General features: G+C 36.7%; 1 protein-coding gene across 2 annotated transcripts in view; it reads right to left on the bottom strand.

Moving 5' to 3' along the window:
* The window catches only part of BCAR3 (BCAR3 adaptor protein, NSP family member), a 76,033-nt gene that overhangs the window by 33,971 nt on the left and 25,786 nt on the right, over window positions 1-16,276 (bottom strand). For both annotated transcript variants that reach the window (XM_015635820.3, XM_015635824.3), the window contains 2 exons: window positions 15,144-15,468; window positions 1,298-1,337 (listed from right to left, as the gene is read on the bottom strand). In XM_015635820.3, coding sequence (XP_015491306.1) covers window positions 1,298-1,337; window positions 15,144-15,468 — 365 coding nt within the window. The remainder of the gene's footprint in view (window positions 1-1,297; window positions 1,338-15,143; window positions 15,469-16,276) is intronic.

The following is a 16,276-nucleotide window of genomic DNA, read 5'->3' as shown; positions in this document are numbered from 1 at the left end:
TATAAAAAAATTACAGAAGACAATGAACACATATTTGCTCAAACTGAAGACAACAAAGGGAGTCCAAGATCCTGTTGGTATGAATTCACTCACAACTTTTACAGTTAGAGTTAACTGATAAACAAAATACTGGCGAGAGACCTCTTTTATTTATGATTGATTGATTTCTGTGCAAGAACACATTTCTGGAATCAGTTTTATTAGCAATGCAGACTTTGACACACCAAAAATGTTTTGTGGAGTTATATTTATTAGAAAGCAATTTCTTCATATTTTTCAAAGTTGTAGTTTGAGATGTCTTGTCTAGAATGCCTGTTTTAACACCACTGAACTAGGATCCAAACTTGCAGTTCACTAAAGGTAGGGATATAGACAGAAAAAACTGGAAAAGGAAGGGGAAGAGAAGGGACTGGTAACCCTCATATGTTTCTTTTCCCCAGGCTTTCCTCCTCAACATCAAAGTTTTAATAATTAAGCTTAGCACCACTGCTACTGACAAGAGTCCAAGACAAGCTTCTACTAGAAAAGTTGAAAAAACCAGAAACCACATTTATAATTCAGAACTTGTTGCAACAAGACAAGACACACATATTGATGAATTGGCACATGATACCTCTGCCTTCTGCTTAGTCACATTATTAAAACTGTAACAGCATACTCAGTACAGCACAGTGAGAGATACATAGTAAATTAAATACAGCAATTAACATGCCCACCACTTTGTTGCCTCTGGCATCCCCTCTTCCACAGTGCTCTTGAGAAGGATTTTGACCTTCTCTACCATATCCCAACTTCAGGCTGGGATTGAGGCCAGGGATCTCACAACACTGAACTACCTGTTCAGAGCAGAAATCCAGCAGCTGCTCTGAGAGTCTCCTCTGGCAGCCACTTTTCCAGCCATGTTTTGGACCAGAAGTTAATTTTTACCTGTAATTTTAGTAAGTATATGCTAGAACTGTAAACCTAATTTTGACATTTTTATTATATTTTCAGATGTGTTTCTTTACTTCCCCAGAAATCTATAAGCAAAAAAATACAGCTTCTTTTAATCTGCTAACCAAAGCAAGAATTTAAGCAGTCACCATGTAACTGTAAAGAAGCCCCATATAAAAATGCAACCTACACCCAAAGTACAATTCCCACAAGTATTTCACTTTAAGAAACAGTCTGACATATAAGTTTAGTTGTACTAAAAGATAGACAGTTGCACTATTTACCTACAAATGACTGTAAATGCTCTGTCAGTGCTGGGTATAGACCAAATAAAATATTCTGAGGGTAAGAAACAGTACCTTACCTTAACATATTCCAACGCAGGATCCAGAATATTCTGATCTCTGTAAGAAAACAGTACCAGGAGAGAAGGACAGACAGAAAAAACAAACAAAAAATTGGTAAGTCCAAATATAACCTCATACTGAAGAGATGCATTCATAGGAGCAATATGCTACTAGGTCACACTAAAATTCTTGTTAAAAGTTGTGTGTTTGAGATAGATAGCCTATGCTATATTATTTTTAACAAATGTATAAACCACTGATTTCCTCTAGAAGGACAGGCAGTAGAGCCAATAGTACTTAATTTAAGAAATAAAGTTGATTATACCATTTCAGGCAAATAAAAAAATCTTGACATTTCAACAGGTAGCTGAAATAATTACTTGCCTCCTAAAATATTCGAAATAAATTTAAAAGAGAGCTCTCCCAATGGCTTTTGAATTTATTTCTTCACTTTTATGTTTTCCCATTTAAGCTACTGCCTCTGATAGCACTGGGAGAGCACTGCTTACAGGAAATAGAAAGTACTACATTCACTTTAGATATATATATATACACAGAAGTTCTCAAAATAATCATAATTTCAGCATCACAATTATTTGAACACCAGATAATCAAGTCATTGCCCTAATCTAAAAATAAAAATCTCATCATAGGTTTTCTAGACAAACAGATGGCAAAGGGCACAGAAGCCTGAAAAGCCTTGCACTGTTACAACTCTTTCCATAAAATATATGTTTATTTTTATTTTAAAGCATTTTGTATATTTGTTTTTATTTGAGAACTATCAGGTTAACAGAGTTTGCAGTACATTACTGGATGTTTTCTACAGAACCTGGGATGACACACATGGTACTGCTCCCAACTATAAACATGTAACAACACAATGAAAATCATGCAAACTTAAGAGAGGGAGCTGGCACTTGTTACAGCAATCAAGTTTGCCATATGGACAATAGATCTCTATAAATTTAGAAACAGGATCCTTTTTGGTGGAAGCTGTTGCAAAGATGTAACACTAGAAACCTAATAAGCAGCTTCAGAAATGCAGAATTTGGGTTACACTGGAATCAATCGATCCAGAAAACAGTCTCTGGATTCCCTGTGTTGTTTTGAATGTACCTGCATATCACCTGAAACTATGTTATTATTTTATACTCAATTTTTAATCCAGAATATACTCATCTTTTAATCCAGAATATCAGAATACTGAGCCTTCCCCATAGAATGATAGTGCTCAACTGTTCAAACTGTATCACGTGTTGCTGTTTCACATTATCTCAGTATTTATCAAGGGCCAAATTACATTCTCAACTGATGTTTAAAAGAATAAAAATATGGAAAATTCAATGGAAATAGAATTTGGACCATTTGAAACTTTGTCCTATGCAATATACAAAGAAGGGTCAGTTTGATAATTACATGAGCATAAAGCATGTACAAGCATAGCAGAGAATACAGGGGTGAAGCACATAGGAAAAAAGAAAATAAAGCTTCTAAACAGATGTTTTTCTTCTCAACACTTTGCAATTTGACTGGGAAAAAAAATCCCATTTTTAATCAGTTCAGCAAAGTCATTAAGCATGCCTGAATTCTTCTCACATTCAAATGATCTGTGGGAAGTTGTTCCAGTACCAAATGCTTCTAAAATACTTTGCAGTTTAGTTTTTCATTTGCCTGTGGAATCTCTCAGGACAAAGGGTCTACCAGCACTGCATATGCAACACACTGTGAAAGAACAAACCTGCTTACTCTGGCAGCGAGCATGTCTTGTTATGGTCTGCACTTACAACCTGCACTCCTGCAGGCCAGCCTTCCTACAGACTCCACTGTTCCCACCTTCTGCTACAAGGCAAATGATCTTTAGGACAGATCAAGCCAAAGCAAAATGAAAGAGGTAGAAAAGCTTTAAGACAAAACAATTTATTTACAGGTATATAAAGCAGGACCTTCAGAAGAGAGCAGAGAAGTGACCTGCATTCCTTTCAGCATCCACATGACAAAAGTGCTTTAAAAATGTTTGGGTTTGAGAAATGGATGGTGTAACAAGTATCTTCACAAGTACTGTAGTATTTTATCTGGTAAATTGACCCACAACAAAATATACAACAAAATCCTGCAATTCACCCTGAGTCATATAGAAAGATGTTTATGTTGGAGCGCTATTCGTCTCAGATACCCATCTCCACGCTCTCCCCATCTTCCCTTGTTATCTAAGCCTTCATATTCATGCAAATTTTTTGAAGTTATTTTCAAGGAATGGTAACTTTTATTGATGTGTAGTAACTAATAGTAAAGATTAACTACTGCATTTTCCTGTCATTTGATTCCACCACAATACTATCACATTACATGCAGAAAACCAAATTAAGCAGTTAGCCCAAATAACTAGAAGGCAACCTAATAAAACTAACTCCTCAGTCTTGGCTCTCTGTTAGCAACGGTGATGTTTCTTTAGGCCATGTGCTCCTGGTGAAAAAAATCTGTATTGTCATGAAGTTCAGAAAAACATGGTATGCTTTTTTCTTTCCATTTTCCCTCGCAAAGAATCTTTAAAAAAAATTATGAATCCATATTCTCATTTACTATATTAGAATACCAGTAGAAAAAATATTAATACTTTCAAATGACTAACAGATCAGATGAAAGATAGCAGCAAGTTCTGCCATCTCTCAGAATCAGTTTAACTGAAGGCCTGTTTCATTAATACTAAATTCTTATAATTCATCAGATTTTATTAACTTTCAAATAATGCTAATGTTTGTCTTGATAAAAAGCTTGACTTTACAGCTGTATTCATTTGCACCTGTTCACCTACAACATTAATGTATTAGAGTCTGCACATAAGTCATCCAGTCCTGTGTAAACTGAGGCGCATGGATTGGATTTTATTATGCATTTTGGTTTCCTGATAATCATATAAGACCTGCTTCCAGTCCAAAAAAACACATATTTAATACAGAATGATGTCCCTGGAACAAAGAAGTTTTCAGAAGACCTTGTGCTGAGCTAAGTATGCACTAGGACACACAGTACTGGCTTCATGTTCTTTCCATATCCATTCTGCCACAGGCAGGAGTTTACAAGGGGGATGCAAGCAGACTCCCACAACTGTTTTGGGTATTGCTATTGCTGCCACCTCTTGCTATCACCTCACTTTGTGACAAAATCCCTTTCCAGCATGTTTTTACTCATAGGAACAAAAAAGAAGAAAAAAAGCACCTGACTTGTTACATGTAATTAAGCCATTCTCCTGTGCAGTGTAAATCCTCTGTTGCCTCCTCCACACGCACAAGGTCTGTGTGGAAATTGTGGAAGCATAAACACTCCTCCAGTAATATTTGGCCACTAAAAGAAAGCATTACAACCTTAGCCATCATGATTCTGATGCTTTTCCTAGCCAGAAACACATTCTCTCTAGAGACTGACATCTGACAACCCCTTTTTCAATGTTGGCTGATCTTGCAGACATACAACCATTTAATCTCTCCCTAGCAGTCCTTGGAAATGATCTCAATTTCTTCTCAATCCAGTTTCAAGATTTTTATCAAGATTTTTATGTGCTTTTTTTTTTTTTACGTATGGGTTTCTTGCTGATGTGGCCAAGTAAATACACTGAGCTTGCAAACAAGCATGGAGCTTCAGCAACCCCAGAAAAAGATGAAGGCAAGAAAACAAAAAATGTGAAGTTGCTCTTTTGCTTCCCTCTTCTCCCCACAGCAACATTTGTTGCAAGAATGAAGGGTTTGGTGTCATACTGGCTGGCACTGACTGTCTATGAGCAAATAGTGATACATTTGACCACTATGAGAAACAACACAGCTTCTCAGGAAATAGGAATTATCATTGTATGAGGACCCCTTTGAAATATAACTAGAGCTGAATGATATGAGAAAAGGGGATGGAATACAGCTGTTATTGGATGCTAGTTCTCTACTTCCCAATACCTCTAAACAGTAGTCAAACATGCAGGGAGTGTTAAAAGATTTTTAAAAAAAAAAGCCCTTTTGAAGTTGTCACCATGAAGTCAGTGGCTAAAATGAAGGGGGAAAAAATCACTATAAGCAACCTGAATCATACTTCTGGTATGACAAACTAAATACTGTCATACTGCCAGTTTCAAATCCTGCATGGATTTGAAGACAATGAGCAACCAAACATGAAAATTGGGTAAAGGAAACTTTAATATCCTGGTAACTAGTCACTTCAAAAATATTTGATAAAATTCTTACATACTCACAATCAATGCTGGAATTGAAAAGCCAAATCCTGGCATTTAATCCCAACATCCATTATCCAGTAACTCAGATATCATCTGTTTTTCAGACTCTGAGGTTTGTCCAATAGTCCTCTATAGGACTGCTTCAATAAAAAAATCTTTAAGGCAGAGATGCTGTAACCTTTAGCTGTTTAATTCTATGAAAACTTTCACCTTTCTAACATTGTACATTACCTCCTCTCATCACTGGTGCTATAAAATTCATGCAGACCTTTACACACTAAGTCATATGAAGCATCTGCATTTTCCAGGCCCTTAGCATCCTCACAGAACCATCAGCTACAATTATATATTAGTTGTGATAACTTTAACAAAATTTAAGTGCAGACACAACAGAATTATCAAGTTGCTCAAATCCTTGCTATCATTCAACTCCCGTATAAACACTCCTTCAGTGGTGGAAACTGCTGAGTGGCCCTGAGTCAGCTGTGTGCTACTTCACACTTCCATAACTGCGCCTGTGGGAAAAATATTGGGACACATTGCCAGTATTTGATGTATGAAAATATATTTGTCTTTTTATTTTAAAGTGACTTTTCCTGGGGATGTTTTGAAAAGCATCTCCTTTCTACCCCATTGAAAGAGAAATCATGTGAACTATCTTCTCAGTAGTTCCAACACCAGTGGTGCCAATGCCAAATCTGAGTAAAGACAATAGAGGCTCAAAGGGAGCCTGAGACCCTCAAAATGTACCAAGCTGTTGCATGGCTGCTGACAGAACTGCTATAAAACAACCAGATGGGATCTCATACCTGCTTCAGTTTGTGTCTTTGAAATCTCTCCATCTCTGTAGATTTTTTAAATACACACTACTTAAGTATGAAGGTACAAGTTGGAGCATGCTGGACATGGCATGTTTTAGTATATGTAACACAGACTGATTTTATTTGTATTGTGAACTAGAGTAAAAGATCCACTGATTTTACCCCCCAGCAGCTTCTGCTTCACACACGCACTTCTGCTACATTCCTAAGGGCATTCCACCCTTCTGCCTACAGCTGCACAGCACCATGGACATGACTCATTCAAACACCAGTGGAAAGAAGTGCTAACTGCTATGACTAACTGTGTGATGACCTGCAGTGCACACAAGAACAGCAGGGACTCCAGTAATTAAAACTCACGAAGAGATGCAATGTACTTTTCCTTGAATTAAATAAACTCTCAACTTCTATTTGTTCAGAATGCCCCAGCAGTGATAATGTTTCAGCAATTTACTTTTATCACTTCAACCTTCATGCCTCCAACTTGCTCCAGTTTACCTATTGCAGCAGAAAAACCAACACAATTTTTTCTGTTTTTTTCCAGAAGAATTTCTTTTTCTGCACCACACACAGTACCAGTCTCCACAACTTGTTCAAAATCACAGACCAGGCACCTCCATTCTTTTTCCTCTATTTTCCTTAACATTTAGGCCTACCAAAGCCAAAACTGTCCCTCAAAGCCCTTCTTAAATCTTCTATCCCAAGACCTTTCTATTGAAGTAGTGGTTGGGCAGCAAGACTATTGCTTATCCAAAACAGGCACTGTTAGTACATTCCCTGTTTATATATGTCCTGTTGCTTGTTGACTTGTATCTTCAGCTGGCAACTCTTTACAGTGAGTGTTTTAGTTGCTGCACAGTTACCCTGAATCCAGTGCCACAAAATTCTAAGTGTTCAAAATCAATATAACCTTACAAAATAAATATGCATATTCAAAAAAACACATTGAGAAATGTTTAGTAGAATCACAATCTCCATTAGTTAATCTGAAATGCATCTAATTCTAGGTACAATTTACTCACAAAGTATGTTTTTCACCTGGCTAATAAGTCTTTCAGGAATGTATATTTGGACTGAAGCATAGGAATGATAATACATGGCTTTAATACTGAAGATGACAGTGGAAGTACTGTCCTCCCTGTCTATTCCCTTAGGCCACTTTAAAAAGCTCGTCACATCAGATGCCTCTTTGCACTGGATATCACAAGTAAGCATTAGGAATACACTCCCCTACCTAACATTTAACTACTATTTAGAGCATAAAAGGGACAGAAAGGAAAACAAATGCTTGCCTGTGAACAGGAGGCAGGATAAGGAAGCAATTTAGCATTGGTACAACTGAATAGAGGACTCCATAACACTTATGAAAGAGACCAGAAAACAGCAGAGCCAGGGAAGGGGCTTTGAGTGTGATGGAAGGAGTAATTCAAGAAACTTCCCACTACACATACAGTGCCCTCTGCTCAAAGAAGAAACAGTCTTTAAAAGCAGAACTTTTCAGGAAGTTTTTGAGAAATAACACTGACTAATTTTCCTAGGGGCTTTGAGGGATTTGGGCTCGAGTTTACCTAGCAAGTTGTACATTAACAACAAGGTCATGATCCCACATTTAATTTCAAACAATAATACAACTGTGTTCATCCCATAAGTAACTTCAGTTCCTCTGCTCAGAAGCTGAAGGACTGTGGTTAATTCATCTCTAATACTGGAGAGATGGTCTCTCTTCTTGAGACATTTTGTCCTGTTTTCCTCATTTCCCTCTCTGAAGATTCCACATGGGAAGATTTCCAAAATCCCCATAAAAATCAAGAACTGAAGCATTGGTTCTGCAGGTCTACGTCCACCAAGCAAAGAAAGAGGATGTCAGCATCAAATGGGAACAAAGGGGTGAAGCAGAACTTCGCAACGGAAGAATCTGAACCCAACAATGGACAGAGGGGCTAAAAAAAAAAGGTAGGCTAGGCAAAACAAAAAACCCCAAGAGTTAAAGGATAAGAGGATTTGATACTGAACATAAGCAGATAACATTGGCTATTCTCTGCTTATCCAACACAGCATTCCTTCTACCACAAACAACTACCAGCTTTAGTGGGTAGCTCTGCTTCACCTCTGAGACAGCAGAGGTGTGCAGGTACACAAGTGAACAGGATACATCAAGAGAAAGAGTGGGAAAATCTGTGACAAAAAACATGAAGTATTGGCAACATCTAAGGAATTCTTCCATTTGAAAAGCCTGTGCATGGAAGAAGTCAATGAGATATTCACTAATCCCAGATTCAACACACTTGTGTTACTCTTAATTAAGAAATACAACCACATGAACAGTTTGGTTCAGGTTTTTTAAAAACAAAACTCATACTAAGAAGTAGTTTCAGGCATTACACCAAAACCATAACTGTTTTCACTTTCAAAATTTTATGCATTTATAAAACTTCCTCCCCACCTAATCCTATAATTTAAAACGGAACCATGGTATTGGTCCTCTTCCTGGTAATCTTGCAAGTATTTCCATACTTGAAGAACTACACTGCATTTTATAAACCAAAAAAACCCCCAGTATTACTCACTTTACTCCCCACTGGAAACATATAAAATACTTATTTTACTTGATATATTAAAATCTTCATTAAAAATTATTTTTAATTTTTGAAGTGTACTTAATCATTAATATACACAGTATTAATTTAAAAAAGTAGCACAAATCATGTTTTCAAAATCACTACTCAGAAAAAAATAAATGCTGTCTAAATACCTGATCCACCCCATTCTCCAAATCCAAAGAAGAGCAGAATTTGCAGCATCTGGAGAAGCAAAACACTCTTCAAATTGTTACAGGGATAAAGAAAATCCCTGAATAGTGTACTCCTCACCAAGTACAGCCTTGCCAACTCTTTTCCTTCGTAATTCAATTGTCAATTCAAGGACTTCAGCAGGTCTGATCTATTGTGGTAATACCACTAAGAGAACAGGAAAAGTTTTGGGAACCCAGAATTCAGTCATTAATAGCTTTATACTTCAAGACTAACACCTTGCCAACTTCCAAATGTTCTGCCCTTCAAGGACAAGGGCAAGCACTGAAGAGAACAGTGAGCTTCCTTAGCTGATGGAGTTACCCTGTAAATGTCAGTGGTACTAGTCAAGGTTAAAACTGAACATGTTTTTATTTTTTCCTGGACAGTTATATGAGACAAGTATGTGAGGATCATCCAGCCAAACATGCAGAGCCTTGAAGATCAGAAATTCAGAAGAGAACATCCTAAACAAGCAGATAAACTAATCTACTCTACTCTCTGCTACAGCAGTACAAAGTCCAGTGCTAGATGAGAGCTCTTCATCTGAAACAACTGACATAGAAAAACAAGAGGAAAAAGAAGTCTGCTGACCAGTACTCAAAACAAGAGACTGAAGTCTAACTGAATATGTAGTCACACACACCATACTTTCAGAACTACAGAAAATAAGTGTATTCTTTGCTCCTCTGTGTAGATAATTAGGGCCAGTCTATAAAATACACTTTAGTTTACAGGCTATCAAAAGATTACATTTTGACCTTTTGCAATAAGGTTCAATGAGCCGTTGAAGACATTAAGAGTTAACTGGTCTGCCCATTTCCTTAGTGAAAGAATCAAGCAATTAAAAATATTTTCTTCCATGGCTCCTCACACCTTCCAGATTGAATTTTTCTAACTTGAAACCATGTCAAAAAACTACTGTATATGGACAGTTCTCACCTGAGACCTTGGCAGTGTAAAAAAAACAACTGCTATGCCTTGTCTACCTACAAAAATGTATTGTTTGTAGCCACATCAATGAAAAAATAGTGTTTTAAGTACAATCACAATCAGGACTTACAGCATAGCCAGGAATTTACTGGGCTTGAGAATAAAAAATTAAAGCAGAAGCAAAGAAGAAAAGATTAAAATTATAGTTCTGTAGTTACTACTCTACATTTCAAATTCATACACAGTTAAAACTAAAGCTTCAAAAACAGAGAAAAAAGAAAATCAAATTCTGACCAGCTGGTAGGTCAGAACCTCTCATGAATAGTGATAAAACAAAGCACCCAGCATACATTATTTAGAGAAATGCACAAAGTATTTTGATTCCAAGCCAATTTGAACAATACGACTCTACTGTTTATCAGTGACTCAATTTTTCAAATGTCTTTATAGAGTAAGAATGGAATTTGAACAAAAAATTGCCTTTGCAAGTCCAAGCAAATGAAATGGCTACTGCAAAGAGTGATACTAAACAGAAATTAAACCAGCAGCTACTCACAAACATCCTGTATAATGTGAAGCAGCCAGCGTAAATTAATGTCAACTTTGTTTTAAGGCTTTAATTAGCATGAAAACTTAGAGTGATCATTTCTGGCAGATGGTGTGCTTCAACACTTCCTAGGGGTAGGCTCAGCAGAGGAAAGCTAGTGAATAAATGCAAATGTGCCACCACACAGTATCTCCCAGAATATCCAAAGCTCTATTCTGCAGAATCCCATACTACACATACAGGGCAAAGGCAAAATTAACTCATTTTTCTTTCTTTCAAATACTGAATTTATCATACATGTATTTTTAGCAGTTAAGTAACTTTTCCAAAAAGTCTTAAGTGTACACTAAGGTTTTTGAAACACTAAGAGCTTTAAAAAAGGCATGAAACTCTACAAGCTGCACAAAAAATTAATAAACTTATATCTAAGAACTTTGTGTCTAGCTTTGATTTTATTGCTGTGCTAGATTGTCCATCCTAAAATTGACATTAAATTCTTTCAAAGCATCTTGCCCACCAACAGCATCAACTTTGTGGAAATCTAAATCCTATTTCTGATCTCTTAACAATTTCACAATGGAGCTGTTATTAAACTGAATTTCACTTAATTTTGTCACACACCCTGTTTATTTCAACAGGAATACAGGCTATTTGCAGGCAATAGAGAAGTTACCACTACTGAGAAATTAGTATCTTTTCTCTCCTTCACTGCTTTTTAACCAATTGTGAAGATCACATCTTTATTAGCCTGATTCACTGACAACACAATGCTGAACCCATCATACCACTTGCATTACATCTCTCCCTACAAAACAACCTTGGAACCCGTTTGTCAGCGAGGTATTAAAGATATATTTCTTTCTCACGGTATTCTGTGATTCTTGCATCTTGCAACAGTATTAATTTCAACTCAAACCTCAACTGGAGAAAAGGATCTTCAGAATATGCCTCATGCTCCTCTCTTTCTTTCCCTGGTGTGTGGTTTGGCTTACCAATAAAGCAACAACTGTTAGCACAAGAGGACAAGAGGAGATGGCCTCAAGCTGCACCAAGGGAGCTTTAGAATATTAGGAATACATTTATCAGGATTTTTTTCCACCAAAAGGGTAGTAAAGCATTTTAAGAGAATGTCCAGAGAAGTGGTGGAGTTACCATCCCTGAAAGTGTTCAAAAAATGTTTGGATATGGCACCTGAGGACATCATTTAGTGGTGAATGTGGCAGTGATGAGTTTAGGAGCAGAAAACACTAGACCTGTCAGCTGACAGTTGAAGAAGCAAATGCTCTGCTCTCTTGCAATCACACTGCCTCATGAAACAGAGAGCACGGTATCAAAACTGGAATCTAGTTTTGCTTTGGGACATTTGCAAAAGTCTCCGTTCTATCCGAGGTTTTTAACAACATCTCAGAAATTCCTTGCATCTCTACAATGAGATAATATGCAAGTATGTTTATATCAGTACCAGGCCCAAAGAGATAACAACTGTATTAACCCAAGACTACCTGAGTACTGTTGACATCCAGCTGAAATGGTATAGTTTGTCAAAACAGGCCTTTGAAGCTGTTTGTAACACCACACTTAAACTCACTGTGGTAGTGATAATTCTGCATTGCTTTTAGGTCCTGTTTATATGAGGGACATTTAGCTGCATGAATGAAAAAGCATGAAAATGCCACAAGTCTGCTAAACTGTAATGTCAGTCACTAAGGACCATAATCATCCAAGTGCAGTGGAAATTCTGGGTGTACTGATGGCAGCCACAAGACACAGGCCAAAAAGGAAAAGCCACTGGTTCTAGCAAAATATGAGAATTTGAATGATTTTCCTTTAAATAAAGGTATCATAATACAAGGCAGAGCTAAATAAATAAAGATAACCCATGGACCAGGTCAAAGAGAAATTACAATTAAGCTTTATTTACGTTTAATTATCAATGTCAGATAATAAAGAACATTACACACAAGCAGCTTTAGTTTTACATGCTAAAATGAGAATTCTCTTTTAAAAGTGAAGTTCTTCACGCTCAAGAGTGAATTATTTTTTAGCTAATAAAACTACCTTCCAAGGTAGTACCTTCCTCTAACTCTGGCCATTTAATTATTCCCAAGAGATTCCAAAAATCAGGTGTCAGCTTCCTCAAGAAAGAAAATCTTTTTTTTCCCCTGGAACTAACTAACTAGCAGAGATGTACATTTGCAAACCAAGAACAGAGCACATTCTTATTGCACTGAAAACTGACAATATAATTTCTCCACATTACCAGAAAAATATTAGAATCAGAAGAATTCCATTAGGGAATTACACAGTTCATTATGGTTTTCCTATTCTCACCACTTTGGCTTATTTTTTGTTTCACAAGGTAACACGATGTGTATTTATATATTTAAAAGAGTATTGCTCACTTTGACTTGCTGAAATGCTATCATAGTTATGTTTTTTAAGTTAGAATTAATCAAATAATGACACAACTGAGCCACAGTTCAAAATACTCGTATCCATTTGCATATGAACATTGCAATCCTTAGAGACTATTAGCTCTGGCCCACTGGCATCAAACACAGCACTTGGTTTGAATAGTGCATCATGAAAATGTTTCATTAAAATGTGTACTCACATGTTCAGTTTTTGTAAACAGCATTGTAGCAATGAAAGACTGATATACTCCTGAAGAAAGAATATTCCTGTAATGTTACACTATTTCACAAATTTCTACACTGAAGTAAAAGGGCTTTTTAAAATAAACACTAATAAGGAAACATTGACTCCCCTATACTATTAGGCCCAGATAATTTCAATGTGAGTGTTAGCATTAGAATGCATACCTTAGCACATATGGAAAACTGTTTACCACAGGAAAATCAGACTTTCTCAATTTTCCTTTAAAGTAAACTAATGAAAAGTACAGTGTCATTGCAAGGAGATTCAAGAACTGATATATTTGATGACTGCCAAGTTGGTATTGTCTTCTGCTCTAACATAACTGTGCAGTCAGGTCATGCAGCAGAACATATTCATTGTAAAAATTAAAGAAACCAATTGTTAGAAGTTGTTACCATAGCGTTCAGAGTGTGTTTTAGCAAAGTAATTGAAAGATCAAACAGGAACAGCATTTGGTGCTGTGACTCAATAGACACAAATTCTATTCACAGGCTGCACTAACAACATCCTTTGAATCTCTTTATTAATTCAAAAGCATTATGTTTTCATTCTGACCAGGCAGACCTTCCTGACATTTTCCTCTTAAGCATTCTGTTTTCACACTAACTGGATGTGCGCCAAAGTGTTCTTTGTAAGACAAGGTTATATTCATGAGACAAATTATTAGTAGGATTTGGTCTCTCAAGAAAATCATGTTTAGTAACTGCTCTTGAAAATTAGGATACAAAATACAACTTTAGTGTGTATCACCATATTCTTTTTACGGCAACACCCCAGGCTGCTGGCATTTTCTAAAAATATATAAATAAAAGAAGCAAATGATGTTTAAAAGCCAGTTCATGTAAACAGGTACATCTCAGAGATCAGTGACAAAGGAGTACTAAACCTACTCAGGTCCTTTCTTCTTTTAAAATGAATGGGGTATAGAGAAGAAAGTCTTTTTGGGTGAGAAGAAAGCTTGATCCCATAAAGCACAAGAAAACCACTCTACACACACAGCCTTACCTAACTAGAACTCTTCTTCACTCTCAAGACTTGAAAACCAAGAAATTGTAGTGGTGGACACAGAATGGTTGTAAATCCTAACTCAGAACTTATAATGTGGATATCTTTTCTCATCCTTTAACTCCATCAGTCAAGCAATCAAACATTCTCTCATTTCCATGTCTTTAACTGATCTACTGCTGTACATTGAATTTTTCTTGTGTTAGCTGTTCTTTTTTCCCCATTTTATAGAACTCAGTATCAAAACAAAAAAAAGGATATTTACAAAATTGATTACTTTTTGGAAGAAATGAAATATCAGTGCTGATAATACGTTCCAAAAAGAAAGACCTATACTGTAAGAGTACAGGTCTTTCTCAAGAGTTATGCATATGTTAGCCACAAAGTCAGGCAGGAATAACAAATAGGGATAATCTGTCATTAGTTCAGCGTACATTGGGTTCCACTAAGTTTGCATGAAGAAGGCTTACATGTAGCTTGAGATTTGAGGGAACACCATTCCCCTTTTCCTCAGCCCCCCAGACATACTGCATTGACTACAAATCAAAACCAAGTTTGAACAGTTATGATGTCTTGTATAAAATTGCTCTGTTAAAACAATGCAAAGGCTCATATCAAAGCAACTGATAACTTAAAGTAACTTAAAAAATTTTCCTCCATGGGACTAGTACACACAATATTATACATTTTAAACATGCAGAGGCAAGACACAGTCATTAAAAATTATTTAGGTCTTCCGTAGTAAACCTATGTAACCTACATATAACCTATAGTTATATAACCTCAGTTAGAGTAAACAGCTATACATATGACTGGGCCTTTAGAGGCCTAGAAGAATATGTAATAATCCCTATGCAACTAACATATGTAAATTAAGGTTTTACAACATACCTGGCATGGAGTTTGCTGCTCTTTCCATTTTCTGGAGGGTACTCTTCTATAACATCCTGTACAAAAGGTGGCTGCTGCCGTGCTCTGGCGTAAGGCAACGTACCCATGTGGCTAAACATATCACAAGACCTAGAGGGAACTGTCCCCTTCTTCTTCCTGGGGAGAGTGCCATGGATAGAGATGCCTTGGAAAGAGTTTGAGCGATGCTCAATTGGTGAAGGTTTTGTGGTCAACAGGTCCATGGAAGAAGCTAATGAAAACTGGTGGTTCACTGGGCCGTTTCTGGAAAGGCTTGAAAATTTTCCCGCAGCTATCATTTTTGGTTCTGGAAAAACAAAAACAAGATTTCTTTATTTTTATTTTATTATTCTTTTAACAAAAACAAGATTCTGTATATCAATCATCAAAGTCCTTAAAGGAAATTAAGTAGTATGACTAACAAAGATACCTGAAACTGAATTTTTGCTTTGCATTGAGGCAGTCAGATATCTCAAGACCCAGTCACTCTGCTCCCAATGCACATCAAACACACATGTATATAACCTTATACATGTTAAAAGTCACAACAAAAAACAACCAGTTGGGACAAACATGAAAGAGCAGGCCCTGAACAATTCTCCATTTTTATCAAAAAAGTTCCTCTTTTTTGCTTTTTCACATCCTCTGTAGACTCAGACGTCAACTTCGAATCACTGACAATAAGCAAAGTTTTAAGAACATTTTGTCAAAAAATTAAGGACAGTACAGCTTGGTTTGGAAGAACTGTTTTTAAACCCAGTAGCTGGCACACTATGAAGAAAAACCTGTTGCTAAGGAGTCTTGCTCAAGTAATAAATCTAGCAGATAACTGGTCACATATTTTTAACAGGCTGTAAACTAAACGGCTCTACCCAAGAGATAAGGGCAGGAACAGATTACTGGAATTCTCTTCTTCAGCATGCCCAGCCTGGTGTCTCAAATCGCTGTTGACACAGAGATTTGCATAGCTGTCAGTCTCTGGTACAATCAATTGCAGTCTGCTGTACAGTACAGGTTTTTCTGTTAGCATGAGCAAAAAGCTCTGCGAGAAAACACTTCAGGCTCATTAACAAATTACAGTTCTGTTCCTCAAAAAATGCTGCCCTGTGCTCAGT

Source organism: Parus major, chromosome 8 (assembly GCF_001522545.3).
Source record: "Parus major isolate Abel chromosome 8, Parus_major1.1, whole genome shotgun sequence".
Classification (NCBI taxonomy): domain Eukaryota; kingdom Metazoa; phylum Chordata; class Aves; order Passeriformes; family Paridae; genus Parus; species Parus major.
Note: the sequence above shows the minus strand (reverse complement) of the source record. Positions and strands in the feature narration are given on the sequence as shown.